Below are 22,221 nucleotides of genomic sequence, written 5' to 3'. Positions count from 1 at the left end.
GCAAGCAGGTTTGTGTGTTAAAGTAAAGTCTTTTTATGTGTTTTGCCCCAAGCTGGGGCGCCGGTCTTTGTGTGGGCGCGGATTGGTCTGTGCGTGCTCTAAAACATGAAGTGCCAAGGCCTGGCATGAACGAGCTAGAGCAGAAAAATCTTTTGGTCCTTTCTTCTCCCCACGCAGGTAGTGAAGAAAAGCCTGTCAGAACGCTCACAGGCACTCTCTACAAGTGCCCATTCCTCCACCGAATGATTGCAGAATAGGGCAGCCCCTGGAAAGAAGCAGCATGCAGCGCAAAGCAGCCGAAATGTGCCCAGCACTTTCTTGAGGCCCTCGAAGGCCTTGCTCGCGCTAAGGCTCCGGGGCTTTTTCTATCCGTATAACAAGCAGCCTTTCGTTCAGAACTTTTTTCTGCTTAATTGTCTGCACCGAGTATCCTTCCCGCATAAGCCGGGCCTCTACGTTGCGCGGGTTGTTGTACTGGCACAGAACAACGTATCTTACTGGAATGTGGCTGGTTTCCGCAAAAAACTTGTCTGTTATCTCCATCCCGTCTGCGCCTCCTGCCCAGGACCTGTCTATCCAGTCTCCGTGCAGATACTTCTGCTCGCTTGGCAGGTACGGCGGGTTGAACACCGCCATGTCTATCTTCTTTTTGATGCCTTCTACCATCGAAGCCCGAACGGCCGTTGCATTGATGGCGCAGCACGCCCTGCGCGTTTCCTCTGTTGCATGCGGGTTTATGTCGGTGCTTATAACGTGCGCGCTTGGGTAGAGCATGCTGAGAACATTGCTTATGTACCCAGAGCCCGAGCCCACCTCTACAATGCACTTGACGCCTGTCTCGGGTCTTTCTCTAAGGGCGTCTTCCATAAGATACGTATCCTCGCTTGGTGGGTAAAACATTTGAGCAAAAATAAAATTGTCTACTTCGCCTAAAACAAATACTTCTCTGCTCTGCAAAACACGGTGTACACTTTATTTCTGCTCACGGACTTCTCGAAAAGCGCCGCTGTTGTACATGCAGAGAGAGAGCTCGTCCAAAGAAGCAGAGCCCTCCCGCTGGAAACACTGGCCGGTGACATGCGCATACGCCTTCCTGTGCGCGCTCCGGATGCTTTTGTCTGTATGCACCATCCCAGGCAAAATGTACCCCGTGACAACCTCTAGCGTGAGCCTTTCTGCACATGCCTGGAGAACCCCAAAAAAGCCTGCCTCGGCTTTCGGGTCAAGAATAAAAGGAAATGAGCAGTTCAGCAAATGGACCGCAACTCTGTACCCCTCAGCACAGCCCCAGCAGTTTTCTATAGCACACTTGGCAAGAAAAAGCCCTGCCCTTCTTACAGAAGGAAACGACGACCTCAGCGCTTCCTCGCACATCGAAACAAGCAAAGAGGCATGGTCTACACACGACATTCCACATTCTGTGGACACGACAAGAACATGCCCCACAGACCTTAGGATAGCGGTGGAGCTTGTGTGCCTGGCAGACATGTATGCCCTGTGGAGATGCCCTAGAACTGCTGCATGGTGCCTGCCTTTTACGCAGAGAGCTTGGAGCGACCGGACAGCTGAAGGCCGAATCTTTTTCTTTTCTGCATACTGCATTAGCTTTCTGACGACTTTTTCCAAAATCCGGCATGAGCACATTTCTCCTACAAGGTCAGCCTCGTGCGCGCTTTTCGAGGAAGCAAGCGCAGGCAGTCTATGCACAGCCGCCAGCACTGCGTTGTCCCACTCTTTCCACCCGTAGGCATGCCTGTTCGCTTTTAGCGCAAACGCGTATATGCTGGGGAGAGAAGCCGGCTCAGCCGCGCCTATCCACGTGGAAAAGCTAAACACAATTTCTGAGAACACTGGCGCATCTTCAAATTGACTGTCAAGAGACAACGCTCGCATGACCACAGCAGACAGTGCGCTGTATGCTTCTCCAATGCTGCTGCAGCTGTTTATTTGCAAAAGGATCGAAGAAGCAGCGCTTTCTAGCAAGGCGCGCGCGTGTATTTGGGGGCAGCAGCCCGAAATGAGCCCGTACAGGTATGGCTGGCGTGCGTGGGCGGGAAAGCGCTCGCATGCCCAGGAAAGCAGCTGAGCAGCAGCCACTGCTTTTATGCTGTCTGGAAGTATGCCTGCAAGAAGCATGGAGCAGGGCTCCAAAGTCTCCCACGTCTTTTCGTCTATGCTTTGGACCACAGAGAGGTATTTTGGAGCCAGGCTGTCGGGCACGCATAGGCCAGCAAGAGAAAGCGCGCGCACGACATGCGCCAGAATCTGCACATTGTCACAGATCTGCTCAAACAGGCTGCCTACAATGGCAGGTGTGTGGATGAGTTTGCTCAGAAGAGACGCAGCCCTGTGGGGGCTTGGGGTGTTTAAAAGCGCAAGCACTTCAGAGAAGCCAAACATGTGCAGGCTGCTGCATGCGCTTAGATTTTGCACCACAATGGAGGCTGACCGCAAGAAGTGCCCGCTTTGGCAGCAGCCCTCATTGCCTAGCAAGTATGCCACGTGGCACAGGATGCTGTTTATGTACACAGAGCAGCAGTCTTTGTGGCGCAGCGGAGCCGCCGAAACTATATAGGAAAGCGCTCTGGCCGCCCGGATGTCTTTTGTTTTTTCAAAAATGCCAAACACTATGCTGCACAGGCCCGCAGCCCTTCTTTCCGAAATCCATCTCAGCCGGAAAGAAACCTCCAGGAAGTGCAAAGCGCCCGCGTGAACTCTGGACAGCTTATGCTTGTGCGGGAGGCCAGAGCGCGCATCGGCAATTTGCGCCCTAGGATGGGCCCATCTTTCTGCGAGAAGCAGTCTCTCAATGTGGCCGCCCAAAACAGTGGCCGAGTTGAGCGAATTGAATGTGCGCGCTCTAAACAGCCGCTCGGTCGCATGTATGTGCAGAAGAGCCGAGGCCTCTGTGTTCCAGTCGGAAAGCGACTCGTAGAAGCGCTGCCCCTCTTCCGAAGGATACACTAGACAAACCAGGCCTGCCAGATATTTTGTGCTTTTTGGGCGCGCGATAAGGCTTGTTATGGCTGCAATAATGGTGGAGGCTGAGCACTGGCGTGCAATGCATGCCTCTGCCTGTGCATGTATTGGCGTGCCCAGCGCCTCCTCAATGGACACTGAGGCAGTGACAGCTGCCTCCACCGCACAGGGCTTGTCCTCCATGCACGAAAGAGCGCACCGGAAAAGATGTATGAGCGAGGCGTGCCAGGCAGGCACAGGGGCGCTGAGAAGCCCTCTGCACACAAAAAGGGCGCCGGTAGAGGACCTTTTGCACAGGCGGCTTATCTCTCTTTTTCTCCCAGAGGCCACATATAGTATGCAGTCCTGCACCACTCTGTATGGTAGTTTGAGGCCTTCAAGCTCTTTCATGGCTGAAACAAGGCTTTTCCGATCTGATTGCGCGCAGGGCACTTCTGAGAGAAAGCTGTAATCGTATGCAGGCGGGTCCAGCCCAGAAGCCTCCGCAAACTTGGCTAGTGCAGAAAAGGCACGGGAGTGCACGCGGTGCTCTTTTTTTCTCATACAAAAATTTATTTACTACTGCTTAACAGTGTTTACACACTCTATTTCTTGCTCTTTGTCCATGCTCCATATTCCGTACATTTTTATGACGGCAAACAAAGCGAGTGTGTGTATTAGGAATGTGCCGTCAAGATACCGGTCAGAGATGATAACGACAACCATTCCCAGCACAAAAGGCGTGCATCCTATGCAAACCGCCAAGGAGGCGGTGACGAGGAGAGACCCGTAGTCCCATATGTCTGCGTTGAGGATCTTCAGCTTGGACAGCTGCGTAAACACAAACATGGTGCCAAAGAACAGCGGGACCAGGTACAGGAGAGCAAACAGGCCGACGCCCAAGCCGGAGGTGATGGACAGAAGGCACAGAAAGAAGCTGGAAAACAGCGAGCAGACGGTAAAGAGATATGCAATCTTTGAGCAGGAGCTGGCCACCCGGTTTGGGAGCATCCAGACCAGGCCGGTGCACATGGCCGACACAAAGCATGTGGTGGTGCACGCAACCTGAAAGCTCACAAGAGCGGAGTATATGGCCTTCCAGGACGTTTTGATCAGGCCACTGCACAGAGCCAGATCAAAGACCTGCGCGCCTAGGTACACACGGAGAAACAGAAGCATTTCCCGCCTGGCTGGGAAAGAGTATTTCACCTGTGTGCGATTAATTAAAGAAATGGTCAGCACAATGTTAAGCACCAAGAGCATTATAGTGTACGGAGAGTAGAGGTTTATGCCAAGGATAGAGATGGCGCGGCCGGGGTACTTGGCGTGCACGGTGTTTCTGAACAGAATAGAGCAGGCGGGGAGAGATATCTGGCTGCATGCGTATCTCATGTCTATGAGCGAATCCATGTTTATGTTGTGAGGGATGTGTTTTTTAATGAGTTTATACCAAACAAAGGCAGGAGCAGACACAACAGATAAACACAGATGTGCGCTGTGTTTACTTCAGACGGCTCAGATCGTTGAGGCTATTCCAAAGAAGACAAAAAAAACGAGGACGTACTGAAGGCTTTTTGCAAACGCGATGTCTGCGCGCTGCAAGACGTGTCCCGAGGACTTCTTTGGTAGAAAGTTGGCTCCAAGAAGCATGAGAAAGACCAGAAATACGTCCTGTGTGTTGTTTGTGCTCACGCACATGAAGTACAGCGCGGCAGGGGGCAGCACAAAGACATACATGGCGTTTGCCCGCGAGTAGTATCTGAACGTCCAGGTGAACAGCTGCATCGCGCCCAGAAACAGCCTGTATAGAGAGTACCGGTTTTCAACGCCGGCTGCCCACTGGAAGGATATGTATATGAAGGAGACGTTGATGTAGCTGAGAGCAGCGGCAGCCTTTTCTTTTATTGTGTAGTGGTCCTGCAGGTTGCTTTTTTCGTCCAAGAAGATGCGATACTCCTCCTTCAGCTCGTCTTCGTCCACAATATCCGGCCCGTTTATGTACGAAAGGCTGCTGTACATCTCTTCGTACGCGCGGCTCTTCTTTTCGGCAAGCCTGTACCGCGCAAATATCTCCTCGGGGGTTTCTACGATGAAGTAGTAGGACGCGAGGGTTCCTGTGCACGCAAGCACAAAGGAAGTCACAGAGTTGCACAGAAGCTCCACAAGAACCGGGCAGAAGTGGAGCGAAAAAAATGTAAGAAAAGAAAGCCACCCAGCAAATATGTTTGCAACGATGGCCGCCCGGGCCTTTTTGGTCCGCACGCAAAGCGCGCCGCAGAACATCTCGATAACGAGCGCAAAGTATGAGTTTATAAGGCCCAGGACAAAGGCTCGAAGATATGTGTTGAACCCCAAGAATATGGGGACAATTCCGCTGGCGCACCCGATCATAAACCGAGCTTTGTAGCTTAAGGGGGCCAGAGCCAGGTAAGGCCCAAGGATGTACCCCACAAAAGAGCAAAGAATTTCGTATTCTTTCTGAAGGCGCAGATTGGCCACAAGAGTGGGGAGGATCAGAAAAGAGGCAAGAATGATTAGACACTGCATGTTCAGGGGAAGGCGGTCCTCCCTTTTAGTGATCTCCATAAAAACACAAACAAAGCGCGACAAATAAGGCCCAAGGCATGTGCCGGTGGCTGGATAGCGCGCAGAAACAGACACAACGCGCGCTTCCCGCGAGGCCCGCATGCTCTGAGCGGGCAAGGCTGCCCGTGCAGGCGCGGTGTCATAGCATAAGCGGGCAGGCCCAAAGAAGTAAAATACACAGAATGTGTTTATTAAAACACAGGCGAATCCAAATCCGGCCGGCTTTTCTATACAAAGTCAAAGCCTCCATTTTCGCAAATAGCTAGCTGCAGCTTCTCCTTTAGCTCCTGGAGCGAGTGGTACTCGTAGAGAACCAGCCGTCGGAAGCAGGTGTGTGCAGTTGGGATGAACCCAGGCAGGTTTATTCGCTCGATCACAATGCAATCGACCTGCGACCCAGGCACGTACTGAATGGTGGACGAGCCTGTGATAAACCTAAGCGTCTTCCGCCTGAAATCCTCGTCTGCTGCCTCCATGATCTCCCAGAAGTAGGCCACCTCGGGCGTCAAAGGGTGGCAGTCCTTGTACAGGGCGATCTGCTTTAGATACTCGATGGGAATCGTGGGCAGGCCGGAAAACAGCCTTTCCAGTTGCTCTGGGTCGAACCTAAGCACGTCGCTGGCAATAACCTTGTGGAAAGCGCGCACCATAAAAGAGTATCCGGGCCGCTTTGTGCATGTTTCCTCCTCCACAAGAGCGTCAATAAACTCGCCCTTGTTTTTGTCGGTCACCAACGCCCCCGACTTGAATACAAAGTCCAGGCCAGCCACGCTGTTTTCTTGGATCCACTCTATGCTGTTTCTAAATGATTCGCTGGAAACGTCTTTGTACGTGCACTTTTTCTTGAGAAGAGCCATGTACAGGGGCCTGGAGAACCGGGCTCTAATTTGCAGCCGCTGGAATATCACGTGCCCCAGGAAAAACCCCACAAAAGAGTAGAAGTCTGAGTTTGGAATGGCAAGAACGTGGTTTTGCGGAGCGCCTGGCGCCTCCAGCTCCTGGGTGCCTGTGAAGTCAAACAGGCCGTTTTCCAGCGAAAACCTGCTGTCTGTCACAAGCTCGTCTCCTGCAATCTCAAAAAACTCTTTTCGGAGCGCGCCGTGGTCTTCCCCAAGCTCCCCAATGAACTTAATGGAGATTCTTTTGTACATGTCGTTTTTGTAGTTTGGATTTGTGTACAGCTTGTACAGAGAGTAGACGATCGAGTTTCTAGAGACCTCCAGGGTCACATGGAAGAATATGGAAATAAACATTTTGGGCGAGCTCCTCAAGCACCGCACCTTTTTTAAAAAGTCTTCGTCCTTCTTCGTGTTCTTCACGCTGTTTTCGCTGAACAGGGACAGTGTGTATCTATGCGCCTCTAGCACAACGGGGTCCAGGAGTATGGCCGGATAGTCCAGGGTTTCAAACGTCTGCAGGTTTACTGTGTACTGTTCCCCGTCGTAGAGAATTCGTTTTACATGGTTGTTGCTTAGTATGCTGTGCATCTTCGAAAAGCTGTCGATGTTTGGAACCTCGTCTAGGTCGTGCGTGCCTATGAGGCTGTTTGTTTCGTAAAGCGAAAAATAGCTTTTTTTGTCAATGCGGATCAATGCAGATCCGGTGTACTTTTCAAACTCAAAGACAACCGTGATGGTGTCTGGGCGGACAGCAACCTGGACTTTTTCGCCTTTGTGCGAGAAAACCAAGGAAATATTCGCCAATGGCTCGTCCACCTCCAGGACCAGGCCAACGCGGCAGTGGTATCTTTTTTTAACAGTGACTGTGCGAGATGCACCATGCAAAGACTGAATTCCAATTGAGAAGACAGGGGGCGTGTGCAACCATAAAAGCTTGCTCTTCCTTCTAATAGAAACACTATCGACCTCCACAAGCATAAATGAATTCAAATTTTATTTTTTGAAATGAGTTTACATGAAGGCAAGGAAAAGTCGCTAAAATACCTTGGCCATTTGGAGGTCAAAGAGGCAAAGGCGTCCGAGCTTGTTCAGAACAAGAGGGTCCGGGCCATCCTTGAAGTCCTTGAGGAGGAGGTGAGCGCGCCTGAGAACCTGAGCGCTGAGAAGAAGAAGCTGCTATGCAAGGTGATTGAGCTGGCGCACAGTGCAGAGGCCGCAAAAAAGCACGCCCAGCTTATCCAGGACGCGGTGATAGCCTCGGATGTGGACATAAAGAACGCGGAAAGCGTGCTGAAGCGCCACCCAGAGATGGACGCTTGCGCAGTTCGGGAGCAGATGCAGAAAAACGTTCCGTCTTTGGAGGAGATGGAGACAGTTGCTGCGCAGGTGCTGGAGGAGAGCCTGGGCGAGCCAAAGGCAAAGATTCTGAGGGAGCTGAAGCACCATCCGCGGCTGCAGTTTGTGTGCCCCAAAACCATACTGGAGATGATGGGGAGGCTGGACGTCAAAGCCCAGGCAGAGAGGCCAAAGAAGGCGCAGAAGGGAATGACCGAGGAGATCATAAAAGAGCTTCTGGAGCTGGCCGAGAAGGCGCAGCCGCCGACCAGACTTATAAATAAAAAATACCAGGAGGCAACAATCCCGGAAGAGTTGTATACTAGCAAGAACAGAAAGTGGGCGCGGTTTTTGGAGGGGGAGATGCAGACCATGCACACCCCGTTCACGAACTACCAGAAGACGCCTGCGATTCTGCGAGAGCACATAAAGAGAACAAACGGGCAGGTTCGGGTCCGGTTTCCGCCAGAGCCAAACGGGCATCTGCACATAGGGCATGCAAAGGCCATGAGCATAAACTTTGGGTACAGAGAGTTCTATAAGGGGAAAATCTTCCTGCGGTATGATGACACCAACCCGAAGGCGGAGAAAACCATGTACTACGAAAAAATCCGGGAGATGGTTGAGTGGATGGGGTACCGGTCAGACGAGATCACGCACGCCTCGGACTACTTTGACAGGCTGTACGAGTGTGCGGTTGAGCTGATCAAGCGAGGGAAGGCGTATGTGTGCCATCTTTCTCGAGAGGAGGTTGCCGAGAAGAGAAAAGAGACCATGGCTGCGCGCCTGGAGAACACGCAGGAAGAGCGGATAGTCAGCCCGTGGCGCGACAGGTCGGTTGAGGAGAACCTGGAGCACTTTGAAAAAATGAAGAACGGCGAGTACGAGGAAAAAGAGGCGGTGCTCCGAATGAAAATGGACATGTCAAGCGACAACCCGCAGCTGTGGGACCTTATTGCATACCGGGTCATAAAGCATCCGCACGTGCGGACGGGGGACAGGTGGGTTATATACCCATCGTACGACTTCACACACTGCTTGACAGACTCCTTTGAGGACATCACGCACTCGTTCTGCACCACCGAGTTCATAAACTCAAGAGAAAGCTACAACTGGCTGTGCGACGCCCTAGACCTGTACCGGCCGGTGCAGTGGGAGTACTCCAGGCTGAGCATATCCGGCGCGCTGCTGAGCAAGCGGTTCATAACCAAGGCAATCAACGAAAAGAAGTTTACGGGGTGGGACGACCCCAGGCTCAGCACGCTTGAGGGGCTTAGAAGCAGAGGGGTTCCTGCGCACAGCATACGCCGGTTTGTAGAGTCTCTGGGCATCACCACAGTGACCAGTGAGATACCCAGGCACATGCTGGAGAACATTATTCGGGAAGACCTCGCGGAGTCTTCTAAGGCGGCCGCGATACTGAGGCCGCTCGCCATAAAGGTCCCCACAGGGGAGGTGCTGGTTGACGAGAAAGACTTCAGGGAGGGCGAGCCGCTGCCAAGCTTCTACCGGATCCAGAGAGGAGCCACGGTGTTCCTGAAGGAGCTGGGGCCATTGAAGTTGGTCGATCTGGCGGAAAGGCGCTTGGAGAAGTCTGCAGAGGCGCACAATTCGGTGATACCCTGGCTGAGCACCGACGCCCCCGTTGCCGTTTTGGAGATCCCGCAGGGCGAGGAGATAGCGGTGTACGCAAGCGCGCGCGTCTCTCCGGAGGTGGCAAGGTCTCCTCCAGGCGTGTACTGGCAGTTCCTGCGCATAGGCTTCTTTATACGGACGGAGGGCAGCGAGCTTAGATTTAGGATGGTGGTTCCGCTGAAGTCCTCGCCTTTGCTAGAGTGAGCACTGCTCAGGCTATGCGGAAGGCCAGGCGTGTAGAAGCCCGGCCTGCTCGTAGCAGGGCCCGCGGCGTTTTGGCCAAATAGAAAGCAGAAATTTGGTGGCTCTTGGACGCCTTTGAATTATTTGCTGAGTCTGAAAGAGAAAGTGGAAATATGCTGCGTGCTTTATTTTCAGATCCTGTGCCATAAAATGGGCTACGAAAGGAGGGCACGTGCGCCCTTATCAAGAAAATAAAGTGGTATTATCTAAGCAAGCCTGGAAAGCCGCCGCAGCCCAGCGGCGCTGCATTTAAACTGTGTAGAACGCCATTGGCACCATATAGACATCATGTTCTCCAGAAGGTCTGCGCAGAGCCCCATCTGATTGCGCTGCATGCACCATGATGGGTGCAGTGTAAAGTGCACGAGCGTTGGCGCGTGGAGATCTCTGGAGGAGAGTGCTCGAAAATACCTCTGCGGCATAGGCGCCCGCTCGCAGTCATGCCCAAGCCCGTGCACACCTTCGAAGGTGTGCTTCGCTGTCCTGCTGCTTTTTGGCTTCAGAAGAAGATCTCCTTTGGTGAGCTCAACTCGCTTGCTGCTAGGCGGATTCCAGTCGGGCCGGAGGCTGTGCTCTTCCAGCGCCAGAGGATATGCCTGGCCTGAAAGCGCCAAAAGAGCACACAAAAAGCGGTTCTCCAGAAATTTATGCGCCTGCCAGAGGCAACAAATCAGAAGAGGGCACATGCCGAAAGGCCTCTGCCCTCCAGCGCAAGGAAAATGCCCTGCCTTCTGTGTATAGGCAGTTGCTGCAGCCTGTGCGCTCTAAAGCAGGTGCTGCTCTCCTCTGCAGAGAATCCATGCGACCTTGCAGGCACCGAGAGCTTTGCTGCGCCGAAACAGAAAATGCCCAATGCGGAAGGGCGAAAAAAGCAAATTCAGAAAAAGATTTGTGGTTCGCGCAGAGAAAAAGTTTTGGGGCAGCGTGGCAGAGAAGGGGGGGCGCACGTCATGCCTGCATCAGTGGGGCTGGGCAGAGCCTGCCAGCTAGGGGTGGGGTAAAGAGCTTAAAATAAAGGGTGTTTGCATCTTATGCATTTATTGGCACAGGCGCAAAGAGCTAGACGTCTTCCCGCTAAGCGCTTCGTCCCTTTGGGTTGGCTGTCCTTCTCCTGCGGATGTGTATGTACTGCACAAAAACTGCGGCGCCTTTCGTATGCTCAGCGTCGGAGACGTAGTATGCTATATACTCCTTGGGCTGCACAGCCAGCCTGTCCAGCTCGTAGTACTTTTGCAACTGCTTGAGTTTTACCCTCATGGCGTGAAATGCCCACCCATATAAGTACATATACGGAAAATCACGGTGATAAAAGAAAAGCATCATATCACGGCCTGCGTACATGCATGTTTAAATTTTGGATATATTTTCATGCCGCTCCAAATATGCAAAAGTACTCGCAGAGCTATTTATTGTATTTATTCCTCGAGAGATGGAACAAAGAAGCTTCCGGTCAGGCCAACCTCCTTTATCATAGCCATGGTCACGCTGTCCACTTCTATTCGCTCGACATCAATAATACTTTCTGAAGGCACGAAGTTGTCTCTTCTTTCTCTCTCCTCTTCCTGGGCTCTGATAGAAACACCCTTGACCTTCTCGTATCGTATTCTCTTCATAAGTCTGGTTGCGTATCCTGCTATCTTGTTTCGCACCTTCTTTCCCTTGATAATTGACGAGGATTCAAGCACGTCCCGGTTCTCGTAGAAGTCTAGCGTGAGGTTTCCGTAGTGCTTTTCTACAAACTGCTTGGATGCGTTTTTTATAAGCTTAGAACTGACTCTTCCCATTGGCTGGGGGTAAAATTTTAAAATTTTAAAGAAAATAGAAGCATTTTATTATACATGGCTCACACATTTGTGTGGAGACAATGCCCTTTGTAATGCTGAATCATGTTGTCCCTTCGAGAAAACGTTTTGTTACACTTCGAGTTTAAGCATTTGAATGGCTTTGCGCCTGTGTGTATAATGTAGTGTCTTCTCATTCTGCTGAGAGAAGGAAAGCTTTTGTTGCATCCTTGGAAAGTGCATTTGTACACCTTCTTTCCGCCGACCATTGCGCATGGAAACTCCATGTTTAGCAGGTCGCTTTCTGAGTCAGACTCCAGGTCTCCCAGGCTGTTGTTTTCCTTGTCGTATGAGCTTTTGGTGAGCTCCCTCAGCTCTTTTGCAGCGCACTTCGCCAGGATATTGAATGGCTGCATGCTTGTTCCTTTTTCCCACTCAAAGTGGTCATGCTCGCTTTCCATAGAGTAGCCTGTGCTTTCCTCATCTGTTTCCCTTCTTCTCTTTGCGCTTGAAGATTTCTTCGCATCTTCTCGATATTTTTTGCCATTTTCTATGCTATCCATATCCTTTCCCCTGAGTGTTTTTGGCTCTATTATCTATAGATTTGAAAAATCAATCCAACCATTCTTAACTTAAAATTTCTGGCTAGAGCCAATTATTTCATGCAAAGCGGAGACTACGTGTGTCCGGCTGGAGGCATCTACAGAAGAGACGCAGTGCTAGGGCGGTGGATGCCCGTCCCAGAAGAGTGGGCTCTTGGTGAACTTTTGTTTTCAGGGGGCAAGGGGCTTTCTGCACAGTGTGAGTTTTGTTTTTCTCAAAGGCCCCCGACGATCCCTCTGGGCCCCACAGCCTCCCTGAGCGCCATCGGGCCCCTAGACAAGGATGCGTCCGTGTACATAATGGACACTCTCGCCAGAAACAACGCGTACATACCAAACCACCGCCTGCTGGGGCTTATCTCCGACGAAGCAATCCTGGGCGCAAAAGACGCGCTCCCCCCATGCATATTCAGCGAAGAAGGAAAGACGAAGGAGCACCAAAGAGCAACGCTGGAGAGGATTCTGCAGATACAGCGCCGGCTTGCGCGGCTGGGCGACCACAGCTATGCGCACGAGGAGATTGCGCGCTTGAAGCTCGCAAGGCACCTGGAGGAGGCGGGCTATACAATGCACGGGAAGCACGTAGTTAAGAAGAAAACATATATATCATTTCTACAATACGTGGAGAATCACACCCGTGCAGCATACTGTGCCATAGATGCAGAGACACACGGACCAATAGACATGGCCAGGTTGCGCCCTGTCAAAGGCAGAAAGGGCGCTGGACCAATGAAAAGTGACAGGCAGCAGAGAGATCTCTGTAGTGAAGGCTTCTGCTCCGTGCGCGCAGGCTGGGGCGCCCCGCTGCCAAATCTGCGCATTGATCTTCCCATTGCAGTTGTAAAGAGTGTGCTTTGCAAAAAAAGAGCAGAAAGGCGCAAACACGTGGCAGCCGCAATACACGAGCATGCGCGAGACGTGGGCTCGCTGGGAAGCATGTCTTCCTTCTATGCAGGCCTTTTTGCCAGGCATCCGGAGATGCAGGCCGAGCTGGAGTATCTGGAGGTTGACCTGCGGGCCGAGTATGCGCGAGTCCAGGCGGAGGCTGCCCTCCTAAGCGAGACCGAAGAGGGCGAGATAAAGTAAATAAAGCAGCAAGCTCCACACAAAAGCCAAAAAGCAAAGCCAGAGCCCAGTGCTGCCATTTTTCTGCAAAAAACTGCATTTCGCGTGCCCGCATCCGTCCGTCCTGCGGCGCTTCATTGCGGGCTGAAATGGAAGAAAAAGCCTGTAAGATGCTGCATCTTTATTAAACTGCGGTTGCCCTCTTGTTTTTGAAATTTTCGCTTCTGCTGGTCAGTATTCCCCTCTCTTTCATCATGGCGAAGTACTTGGCCTTCTTTTCACGCCCAAGCTTCTGTCTCTGGATTCTCTCAGAAATTCGAGCCTCCCATCTCTGGATGCGCTTCTCTGTGATAAGTCTCTGGATCTTTGGCTTGACCACCTTGGTCTCTCCGCTCTTGGTGACCTTTGTTCTTCCTACAACGTACTCTTCCAGGTCGATGACATCGCTGCTGAGGCCGAAGAGCTTTCTGATTTTGGTGGCCCTCTTTGGCCCCTTTGGCAGAGGGTTTACAATGTCGTTGAACCCCTCGAAAACATGCTCTCCCTCCTTCACTACTTTTAGGTTGAGCACTCCTATCTGCTCGGACACCACGTCTCCTCGGACGCTCTTTCTTCTTCTGAGCGACTTGTCAGTGCATCGGAATCCAATGTCTCCCTTCTTAAGCAGCAGCCTAACTCTCTCTGGGGTCATAACGCCTGGCTTCATCGGGAATCCTTGCTTGTCGGTTCCTCCGGTGATCTGCAGGAGGAACCCCGCCCACTCGTTAGAAATCACTTTCCCGTCTATTATGTCTTTGATTCTCTTCTCGTACAGCGCAGATTGCACATTGTGCTCGATTTCCACAACTTTTTGCGTTGTTCTTTCTGGATTTGCTATACTAAGCTTCATGCAAGGGGCCAAAAAAATAAAACTAATAATATTTTGCAAAGCAAACGGCTCTGCGCATTTTCGCGTTTTGCAGCTGCGGCTTTATTTTACTTTTTCTTCTGCATGTAGTGGCCCAGAAGAACGTCTGTTGACGGGTCAAAGCCCAGCATGGACTTTTGGCTCTCAACTTTGCACAGAATTTCTTTTGCCAAAACCTTGCCCAGCTCCACGCCAAACTGGTCGTACGAGTTTATGCCCCACACCTGGCCCTGCACAAATATCTTGTGCTCGTAGATGGCAATGAGCATGCCCAGCGCGTACGGCGTAAGCGAGTCGTACATGATTGTGATGGACGGCCGGTTTCCGCTGAACTGCCTGTCTCCGTCCTGGCTGCTTTTCCCCATCATGAGAGCTCTGGACTGCGCGAGGCAGTTCGAAACAAGGACGTCGTGTGCTGTGGACTGCCCCTCCTGCTGCTCGGTGTTCTTCCTGGGCGTCTGCACCCTGGGGTTGGCTGGGATGAGAAACTCAACCAGCGTCCGCACAGTGCCTTGGTGGAGCAGCTGGAAATACGAGTGCTGCGAGTCTGTGCCAAGCGTCCCCCAGATGACGGGCGCGGTCTTTTCCGCCGAAGAGACCTCGCTTTCGGGGAAGGTCTCGGGCAGAAGCTTGTTTCCGTCCTTTGTGAAGGACTTCCCGTTGCTCTCCATTTCGCACTGCTGGAGATACGACGGGAAAAGCTTCATGTAGTAGTCGTATGGCACTATACACTTGTTGTCGTAGCCGTACTCGTTTATATACTTGCACTCAACCAAGGCATGCAGCATGGGGACGTTTTCTGCCTCGGGCGTGTTCAGAAAGTGGGTGTCTATTTGGGAGGCTCCGCTCAGGAACTCCAAAAACGCGTCAAAGCCTATGCTCATCACAGAGGTAAGGCTCACACAGCTCCATATTGAGTACCTCCCCCCGACGTAGTCCCACATGTCGAGCACATTGTCGTCGTCTATCCCAAAGGCCATCGCGCGGCTTTTTGCCGCGGTCACCGCTAGAAAGTGTGCCTTGATGATCTCCTGCTCGGTGGGCCCCTTGGAGTAGCTGCCCAAAAGCGTGGAAACAGCGATCTTTGCGTTTTCCAGCGTTTCCTGCGTTGTGAATGTTTTGGAAACGATGACGAACACGGTTTCTTCAAGCGAGATGTTGGACAGCGCGGCGTGCATCTCCTGCGAGTCTACGTTTGACACGTACCGGAACTCCTTTCCTGCATTTGCTGACGCCGGCATCAGCGCAGACGTAAGCAGGCGCGGGCCCAGGTCGCTTCCGCCTATTCCTATTCCTATCACATTTTTTATTGGCATGCCCGAAGCGCCCTTCATGTTTCCGCTCTCAAACTTGTTGCAGATTGCTTTCATTTTCCGAAGCTCGTCCACAATCTCCATCTCTTCCTTGTCCAGGCTGCCTGCTTCTCCGGTCTGCAGCGCCTTGATCACGCCTTCAGAGCGCAGCTTCACATGGAGCACCTGCCGGCTTTCCGTGTAGTTTATCTTTTCGCCTGCAAACATGCTTTTCACGCGGCTGGCAAGCCCTATTTTTTTGAGCCGCTCTTCCCAGGCCCTTATGTCCTCGTCCTCTATGTGCGTTTTTGAGTAGTCTATCAACAGGCTTTCCCGGTTTGTCACAATTAACTTCACCAGCTTCTTGATTCGGTCTGTGTCTGCAAAAAGGTCCTTTATTTTCTTCATATCGGAACTTAAAAAATGCATATTTATGCTTTAGAGTGCTTTTTAAGTTTCATCCTCTACAAATCACTTCAGAAGCCTATGCAGGCAAAGAGCTTCACATGCACACCAATTAGACTTTTGTTTTTATACTGTCACACAAAGACAGCTCTTTATTGAAAATTAGGCCTGCTCGGGGCTCTGCTGCGTTTTCTTTCTGCAGGCGCAAAAGACGCCTGCCTGCAGCTCCTTTCCACCGAACAAACTGCTGCTAGCGCATGCAAGCACGCCAGCACATCTATGCATGCCGTTCTCAATAATCTCTGCTGTTACATTTTCTCTGCAGGCCTTCTTCGTACAGGCGCGTTCTCATACGCCCGTCCGCCCAGGGCCTGCCACACGGCACTCCGCGTGCGCGTGCAAATAGAAGCTCTGCTCGCCTAGCACATGCTGCGCCGGAAGATCGCATTCCAGATTGCTCTGTGCGAAAACACAGTAAGGCCCAAGTGCTCCCAGTCTTCCTCCCGCAGAAGCTTTAGCTCTCCCACTGTTCGGATGTCCTGGCACTTCACCCGGTGCAGCCACCCGCTAAATAGCTCTGGCCTCCCGTGGCTCTGTGCGGTGTCCTGCAAAAGGTCCTCAACCCTGCTTTCGTTTGGATACTCCTTCATGCTCTCGTCTATCCCGAGCATTTTCTCTTTGTACGGCGCGCAGGACTCTCCGTACAGAATATTCTTCATTGCTCTGGACGCAAACACGGGAAGCTCCAGCTTCTCCCAGTCCTCGGCTATGAGCATGCGCAAATCCCCCACTGTTTTGATGTCCTGCTTCCTTAAAAGCTCCGTCCATCCGTCTGCTGTGCTTTTCGCGCGCTTTGCGCACAGGGCCACCTCAGAAGTAAACTCGCTTATCTGCTGCGCGTCTTTGAACTCTTTTATGGAATAGTCGCTGCTGTCCTCCGAGCCCTCAGCTTGCAGGCTGTGCCCGCCTCCCGCGCCCTCCACGCTCTGTGTGGTGGCTTCGTTCGGGCTCCCCATGCCGAGCTCGTCTATAAACTCCTCGTCTATCTTTATAATCAGCTTTTCCATGTGGGCTTTGACCAGCCCAATCTCCTCCTCCTGCGCCAGGCCCTCGTCCTCCATCTCCTTTACCACGCTGTCCACCGTGTCGGCGTCTCTGTCAAAGCAGAAGGACACCTTCTTGCTGCTCTTGAAGAAGTGCATCTGGAACGTAAACTTGTTTCTGTCCAGCGTCGACGCTTTCACCGCCACTCCCCCTGCAAGGTCGTATATCTCCTCTGTTTTTTTGTGCGGAACCCCAAACCCGCTCTCCTTATAATAAATATCTTCCACAGCCTCTTCGCCCAGATAGTCGTCTGTGTTGCAGCGGCACGGCTCTATCTCCTGCTCCTCTCCAGGAAAGAAAAAGTGCATTGCAAGCGTTTCTTCCAGAAGGCGCGGGGTGTATGGGTTTCCCAGCAAGGACATCACCACCTCCTTAAAACATGGCACCTGTATTTTTATAACCTGTCTCAAAACTTTGTAGTGCATGCGTTCCTCGTCCAAGTCGCTGGCCCGTGCAAAGCCCTGCAGCTCCTCCAGCATTTCCCCGGTCCCCAGGAAAAGCAGCGCCACCCCGACTTCCCGCAGCCTTTCCTCCTCGGTTTGGGTCTCGGATATCGCCATCCCCAAAAGCTCCCGCCATATGGAGTTGTTGTGGATGTACACGTCTCCCTCCTCTGTCATGCTTATCCCGTCCATGGACACTCTTCCTTTTATTTTCGCGTGCTCCATGCACGTCACTGCAAGAAGTATTTTCTTTGACACCGCGCAGAGAAATGGCGCAGACTGCGCGGCGCAAGCCAGCTTGCTGCTTAGCAGAGAGCGCGCTAAAGGCGCTCCCCGAGGCTCGGTCACAAGCACCAATGTGTTGCCGTCCATCCAGTGGCCAATCACTCTCGGGAGAAAGCTCTTCTCAAAGATGCTTGGCGTTTGCTCTATCTTATCTGCGGTTTCTTTCTGCGCTGCTATTTCGATCCAGTCAATCCTCTTCAGCGTGTTTGCGTCTATTCCGCAGTGCACTGCCACACCGCCTTGGTCTTTTATTCTTTCTCCTCTTATCCACTTTCCAGGGTTTTCAGACTGCCCTCTTGCCCTACAAGCCTCGTCCGCGCCCAAAGCACTCTTTTCGTCTGTCATTTCTTTTTGCATTCGTAAAAATAAACTTTCGAAGCGTTTAGTATTTTTATGGGCAAATGCGCTCACTGCACAGTAGAGCGGTCTGAGCAGCAGCCTGCTGGGACGCGGTTGGCGCTGAGCCCTGCACGCGCCTTGCAGCAGTGCATGGCTTTGGCTTACCCCTAAACGCACGCCCAATTTGGCTGTGCAAAAGTTGATCTTTCTTACTTGCGCCAGCGCCACGCAGCCCTTCTGGGCTAAAAGCGCGCAAGCCACGGCCTTTACGCTCATGGTGCGCACTGAATATGCCTGCACGCCGCGGGCATAGCGTCGGAGCTGCAGGCCTGTGATGGCCTTTATGCAATATCCAGATCAACAAACACTAATTTACTGCTGTCTTGGGGAAGTGTTTGCTGCTTGAAACGGCCTCGGTGCGCGCGTCTGGCTATAAGCCGTGCCATGCGCTTCTCAAGCCTCTTTGCGCACAGCCAGCACTGTACTGGAATGCACTGCTTCAATAGGCAGCCCCATGGAGAAACACAAAGCCAAGCTGTCCACGCAGCACTCTTTGTGTGTGTTTGAATTGCTGCAAACACAGAAAAACACCCGCAGCGTGCACTGTGCTTTCTGTGCTGCCTCTTGGTTTTGCCCCGCAAGTAGAAAGCGGCGCAAAAGCCTCGCCCGCCACATAAGCGATGGAAGAAGCTGATGGAGCTGCGCAATTTGAAGGGCTCTCCTGCCTTCTGGAACATTTGCCCTGCCGCATGCTCAAAGTGCTGGTGAGCTGCGCTGGAGCGCACGAAGCCATCTTCTTTGGCGCCTGGCGTACACGTGAACCCCGACCATGCCCATCGCATGAGCCATGCCGGCAGCAGAGAGCCAATCCTATTTGTGTGCTGCATGCAGCACACCTGCCTTCTAGGCTTGCTTTCTATGGTCACAGAGTTTGCTTTTGCCAGGCTGCTGCAGCACCTAGGTGTAGAGCTCTCTGCGGAGAAAAAATGTGACGATTGGATGAAGCACGCCCCATCCAAATGATTTGAGGGCGGACAAATGATCAGAATGATATCGTACCAATAAAAATAAATTATTTGAGAAAAACTCGGCAGGAGCACATGGACCTACTTAAAATACCTCGTGTTTTTGTTGCTTTAATAGTCGCGTCTGTTCTGCTATTTTTCTCTGCTGCTGTGGATATCAGAAAAGCGTGGTCCGAAACAAGCACCCAGGCCTAAAACAGCATGGCCCGGACGTTTTCAGCAGGGCATTGCGCATTGCAGGAAACCAGCACGCGGCTGTTCATATATTCTAGGCTGCTGGAAGTGCAGGCCGCTGCCTGCCATATGCACGCCCATGCATCTGTTTATCTCTTGGGTGTGCAGATGCGATATTCTATTGCAAACAAATTAGAAATGGCAAAACAGATGCAAACTTGCCCGCATTTGGCTGTCTTGAAAAAGCTGCAGAAAAAGCCTCCTGCTCCTGGCTGCCATATGTTTTCAGTGGGGAAGCAGCACACAGCATTGTGGCTGCATGCGCAAGTGAGTGGATTAGTGCGTGTTTATTACTCCTATGCTGGGCGATTCCGGATCCGCTTTTACACTCGCCTTTGGCAGGAGTCTTGGCAGTGTGCAATACAAGCATGCCTGCGATGCTTTTCCACTTCTCTGTGCTTTGGCTCTAGCAGCACGGCCGGGCGCTGCGGCTCCTGTTGCCTGTGTAGGGCGCCTACTCGCTGTGCAGCCCATTTTCGTCCCTTTGTATGGCCAGCTCGGCAATCTGCTCCTCAATCTTCTTTATTACCTGGTCATTCTGGGTGTCTGCGCTTTCCTCTTTCTCTTCTGACGAAAACACGAGGTCGTCGTCCTCCTCCTCCTCGAAGTGTATCTCGCACGTGGTCTCCTCGGCGTCCTTGCACAGAGACTCCACAGCCTCCTTTGCCAGCTCGTTCCCTGTGAGAACAAGCCTTGTTGAATGCATCTTCTGCAACACCGCCCTTATGTGCTCGATCGCGCCCTCAGTTATATCGTTGTATGACATGTCTATCTCCTTCTCCGACACAAGCTCGCCCTGCAAAGCAACCGAAGAGGGAATGGACCGCGCAAAAACCTCTATCCCCTTGTCCGACATCATGCAGTCTGATATGTTTAGATACTCTATTGGCCAGCTTGCAACGACGCCGGAAAGGACCGTGGATCCGTGCTCCAGCAGGAAGTTGTCGGATATGTCCAGAACCCGCATGCTCTGGTTTTCCAGCGAGCTCAGCAAGTCTCCTATGTTTATGCTGCTGATGCTGTTTTGGTATATCTTAAGCACGTCAAAGTACGGAAACATTGCAAGCGCCTTTCCAAGCTTGGTTGCAGAGTCCTCCAGCCGGTTTCTCCCAACCTCCAGAGACTCCAGCGCAGTGCTTTGCGCAGAAAGCTTCTCAAGCGCCTTTGCAAGAAACTCTCCCCCGTCTATCCCAATGCCGTTGTTGTTCATAACAAGATGCTTCAGCGCGTGCATGCTCTCTATCAAAGGAACCAGTATCTCCATGCCGTTCATCGACAGCGCGTTGTCCGAGATGTCAAAGTACGACACCTTCTTTAGCGGCGAAATATATTTTACAATGTCCCGGAGGCTGGGGTACACTTGCTCCTTTACCCTCTGCGTGAATATTCCTCTAAAAACAACTATCTCAAGGCCCTCCACCTTGCCTAGCTCCGCCAGCACGGGAAGCAGCGCCTCCGGAGAGAACGAGTTTTCACTGAGGTCTATCCCTTTGAGGGTCTCGGCTGATTTTTTTATGTTTTCCGCAAGCTCTTGCACGTCCTGTGCAGTGTTGTACATTTTCTTTTCCTCCGAAATACTTATAATTTGCATTCACAAATTTTTCTCTTTCTTGCGCATTTATACTTTTCCTTTGTACGGCATAAATATGAAGCCAGCAGCCCGCACGCCCCTTGTGCGCCACTGCCAGGCAGCGCAAGAAAGCATCCGCTGCTGCAGCCTATGCACCATGTAGAGCCTTTGCATGCCCCTGCGGCGCCCACGGCCCAACATTGGGTGCTTTGGGCCTATTTGTTTCTCTGTGCCCGGGCCCAAGCCAGCACCGAGCGCAGCATCATCTGAAATGAAGCTAGGGCGTGCCCGCATGCGCCCTTCCTTCAGAGCGGGCAGCCAATGCAGCAGGCTCTGGGAAAAGCCTCAAAGCCAATATCTTTTCTATTGTGCGTGAATGCGGGGGCAGCTCGCTGCGCAAGAAATTAATTGCATTTATGCGCGCGCTCACACTGGTGCCAAATCGCGGCGTAAAGATGCATATAGCAATTTATTTGTTCTGTCTGTTTGGCTCTCTTCTGGAGTCGATGGCTTGCTGCTTGCCTCAAGGCCCGGAAAAGGCCAACCTGCACGGTATTTTACACGGCCAGTTCGCAGGCTATAGGCTGCTGTTGTCCACTATGTAATACACCTCCTTTCCTGCATCAGTTGAAGACGTCTCTGACAGCTCCAGCTCCTTTTCCTTTTGGGACTTTCGAGACGTCCACATTTCAGAGTACTTGAGCTTTATCATGTCCATGGTTTCTTTCTTTCCATACGCTCGCGTGCTCTTTCTTAAGGACTTGAACAAGTTTTCCAAAAGATCGGCTCTCTTCTTTCCTCTCCTGTTCATTTATTTTTTACAGGAATAAGTTTACTTGTGATAAACAGTCTGGATAGTACCAAATAAAAATGCTTTTTCCATCGACCAAAGACCCGCACAGTTTGCTGTACATTGCGCGCGAATCGCTTTCCCGGCACAGCTTGAGATACACTCTTGCTTTTAGACACACCGCGAACTCCACGCGATACTCGCTAAGCGCCTGGAGAATGTCCTGCTCTGCGGCATCTACGTTCAAAAGACACAGCGTTGTTGTCACGCACGTGGACATAACCATTTCTGCTGGAAAATGCGCAGGAGGGCGGTCCAAGCACAGCCTGTGCACACGCCGGTCTTCTACAAGAAGGTTTCCCGGGAGGGTGTCTAGCACGGAGACAGCCCATGGAGCAGCGCGTATAACAAGATAGTGCATAAGCGCATAGCTGTGCTCCTGCACATCGTCTATCTCCGGAAGAGCTTTTTTTATTTCGTCCAAAAGGCGCTCTTTCTCTTTTGCGTGCAGCGGCCCTATGACTCTTGTGTATATGAGGGGCCTTGCCAGAAAGGGGCCTGGGCTGCTCAGGAGCTCTTCCTGGACTTTGAAGTATGTGATGTGTGCTGCCTGCTCTGCGCTGTACTTTTTCTGCTTGTGCGCCAGCGCGCAGCCTGTGAAGTGTGCCTCTACGTGTGCGGTGTATATTTTTAGAAGATCCTCTGGCGCGCTCTTATTCATTT

General features: G+C 52.0%; 15 protein-coding genes across 15 annotated transcripts; 2 read left to right on the top strand and 13 right to left on the bottom strand.

The window, feature by feature from the left end:
* Window positions 1-345: 345 nt before the first annotated feature.
* On the bottom strand, window positions 346-900 carry NEMAJ01_0341 (release factor glutamine methyltransferase; the record flags this gene model as incomplete). The annotated part of the gene is made up of 1 exon (XM_047914179.1): window positions 346-900. The coding sequence occupies one exon, from the start codon at window positions 898-900 to the stop codon at window positions 346-348; it is 555 nt and encodes a 184-aa protein (XP_047770136.1).
* Window positions 901-972: 72 nt separating this feature from the next.
* NEMAJ01_0340 (uncharacterized protein) lies at window positions 973-3,522 on the bottom strand (the record flags this gene model as incomplete). The annotated part of the gene is made up of 1 exon (XM_047914178.1): window positions 973-3,522. One exon carries the CDS (start codon window positions 3,520-3,522, stop codon window positions 973-975), a length of 2,550 nt encoding a protein of 849 aa, XP_047770135.1.
* A 15-nt stretch (window positions 3,523-3,537) lies between these two features.
* NEMAJ01_0339 (uncharacterized protein) lies at window positions 3,538-4,368 on the bottom strand (the record flags this gene model as incomplete). Its single annotated transcript, XM_047914177.1, has 1 exon — window positions 3,538-4,368. One exon carries the CDS (start codon window positions 4,366-4,368, stop codon window positions 3,538-3,540), a length of 831 nt encoding a protein of 276 aa, XP_047770134.1.
* A 105-nt stretch (window positions 4,369-4,473) lies between these two features.
* Window positions 4,474-5,544, bottom strand: NEMAJ01_0338 (uncharacterized protein; the record flags this gene model as incomplete). Its single annotated transcript, XM_047914176.1, has 1 exon — window positions 4,474-5,544. One exon carries the CDS (start codon window positions 5,542-5,544, stop codon window positions 4,474-4,476), a length of 1,071 nt encoding a protein of 356 aa, XP_047770133.1.
* A 227-nt stretch (window positions 5,545-5,771) lies between these two features.
* NEMAJ01_0337 (uncharacterized protein) lies at window positions 5,772-7,421 on the bottom strand (the record flags this gene model as incomplete). The annotated part of the gene is made up of 1 exon (XM_047914175.1): window positions 5,772-7,421. The coding sequence occupies one exon, from the start codon at window positions 7,419-7,421 to the stop codon at window positions 5,772-5,774; it is 1,650 nt and encodes a 549-aa protein (XP_047770132.1).
* Window positions 7,422-7,448: 27 nt separating this feature from the next.
* On the top strand, window positions 7,449-9,617 carry NEMAJ01_0336 (glutaminyl-tRNA synthetase; the record flags this gene model as incomplete). The annotated part of the gene is made up of 1 exon (XM_047914174.1): window positions 7,449-9,617. The coding sequence occupies one exon, from the start codon at window positions 7,449-7,451 to the stop codon at window positions 9,615-9,617; it is 2,169 nt and encodes a 722-aa protein (XP_047770131.1).
* Window positions 9,618-11,071: 1,454 nt separating this feature from the next.
* Window positions 11,072-11,440, bottom strand: NEMAJ01_0335 (small subunit ribosomal protein S17e; the record flags this gene model as incomplete). Its single annotated transcript, XM_047914173.1, has 1 exon — window positions 11,072-11,440. One exon carries the CDS (start codon window positions 11,438-11,440, stop codon window positions 11,072-11,074), a length of 369 nt encoding a protein of 122 aa, XP_047770130.1.
* Window positions 11,441-11,499: 59 nt separating this feature from the next.
* NEMAJ01_0334 (uncharacterized protein) lies at window positions 11,500-12,000 on the bottom strand (the record flags this gene model as incomplete). Its single annotated transcript, XM_047914172.1, has 1 exon — window positions 11,500-12,000. One exon carries the CDS (start codon window positions 11,998-12,000, stop codon window positions 11,500-11,502), a length of 501 nt encoding a protein of 166 aa, XP_047770129.1.
* Window positions 12,001-12,099: 99 nt separating this feature from the next.
* On the top strand, window positions 12,100-13,125 carry NEMAJ01_0333 (uncharacterized protein; the record flags this gene model as incomplete). The annotated part of the gene is made up of 1 exon (XM_047914171.1): window positions 12,100-13,125. The coding sequence occupies one exon, from the start codon at window positions 12,100-12,102 to the stop codon at window positions 13,123-13,125; it is 1,026 nt and encodes a 341-aa protein (XP_047770128.1).
* A 163-nt stretch (window positions 13,126-13,288) lies between these two features.
* On the bottom strand, window positions 13,289-13,993 carry NEMAJ01_0332 (small subunit ribosomal protein S6e; the record flags this gene model as incomplete). Its single annotated transcript, XM_047914170.1, has 1 exon — window positions 13,289-13,993. The coding sequence occupies one exon, from the start codon at window positions 13,991-13,993 to the stop codon at window positions 13,289-13,291; it is 705 nt and encodes a 234-aa protein (XP_047770127.1).
* Window positions 13,994-14,079: 86 nt separating this feature from the next.
* On the bottom strand, window positions 14,080-15,711 carry NEMAJ01_0331 (glucose-6-phosphate isomerase; the record flags this gene model as incomplete). Its single annotated transcript, XM_047914169.1, has 1 exon — window positions 14,080-15,711. The coding sequence occupies one exon, from the start codon at window positions 15,709-15,711 to the stop codon at window positions 14,080-14,082; it is 1,632 nt and encodes a 543-aa protein (XP_047770126.1).
* Window positions 15,712-16,127: 416 nt separating this feature from the next.
* NEMAJ01_0330 (uncharacterized protein) lies at window positions 16,128-17,897 on the bottom strand (the record flags this gene model as incomplete). Its single annotated transcript, XM_047914168.1, has 1 exon — window positions 16,128-17,897. The coding sequence occupies one exon, from the start codon at window positions 17,895-17,897 to the stop codon at window positions 16,128-16,130; it is 1,770 nt and encodes a 589-aa protein (XP_047770125.1).
* A 1,695-nt stretch (window positions 17,898-19,592) lies between these two features.
* Window positions 19,593-20,729, bottom strand: NEMAJ01_0329 (Ran GTPase-activating protein 1; the record flags this gene model as incomplete). Its single annotated transcript, XM_047914167.1, has 1 exon — window positions 19,593-20,729. The coding sequence occupies one exon, from the start codon at window positions 20,727-20,729 to the stop codon at window positions 19,593-19,595; it is 1,137 nt and encodes a 378-aa protein (XP_047770124.1).
* Window positions 20,730-21,285: 556 nt separating this feature from the next.
* NEMAJ01_0281 (uncharacterized protein) lies at window positions 21,286-21,519 on the bottom strand (the record flags this gene model as incomplete). The annotated part of the gene is made up of 1 exon (XM_047914119.1): window positions 21,286-21,519. The coding sequence occupies one exon, from the start codon at window positions 21,517-21,519 to the stop codon at window positions 21,286-21,288; it is 234 nt and encodes a 77-aa protein (XP_047770076.1).
* Window positions 21,520-21,526: 7 nt separating this feature from the next.
* NEMAJ01_0328 (uncharacterized protein) lies at window positions 21,527-22,219 on the bottom strand (the record flags this gene model as incomplete). Its single annotated transcript, XM_047914166.1, has 1 exon — window positions 21,527-22,219. The coding sequence occupies one exon, from the start codon at window positions 22,217-22,219 to the stop codon at window positions 21,527-21,529; it is 693 nt and encodes a 230-aa protein (XP_047770123.1).
* Window positions 22,220-22,221: the final 2 nt, after the last annotated feature.

The sequence above is a fragment of the Nematocida major genome, assembly GCF_021653875.1.
Source record: "Nematocida major strain JUm2507 chromosome Unknown 2438, whole genome shotgun sequence".
In the NCBI taxonomy this organism is placed as follows: domain Eukaryota; kingdom Fungi; phylum Microsporidia; genus Nematocida; species Nematocida major.
Note: the sequence above shows the minus strand (reverse complement) of the source record. Positions and strands in the feature narration are given on the sequence as shown.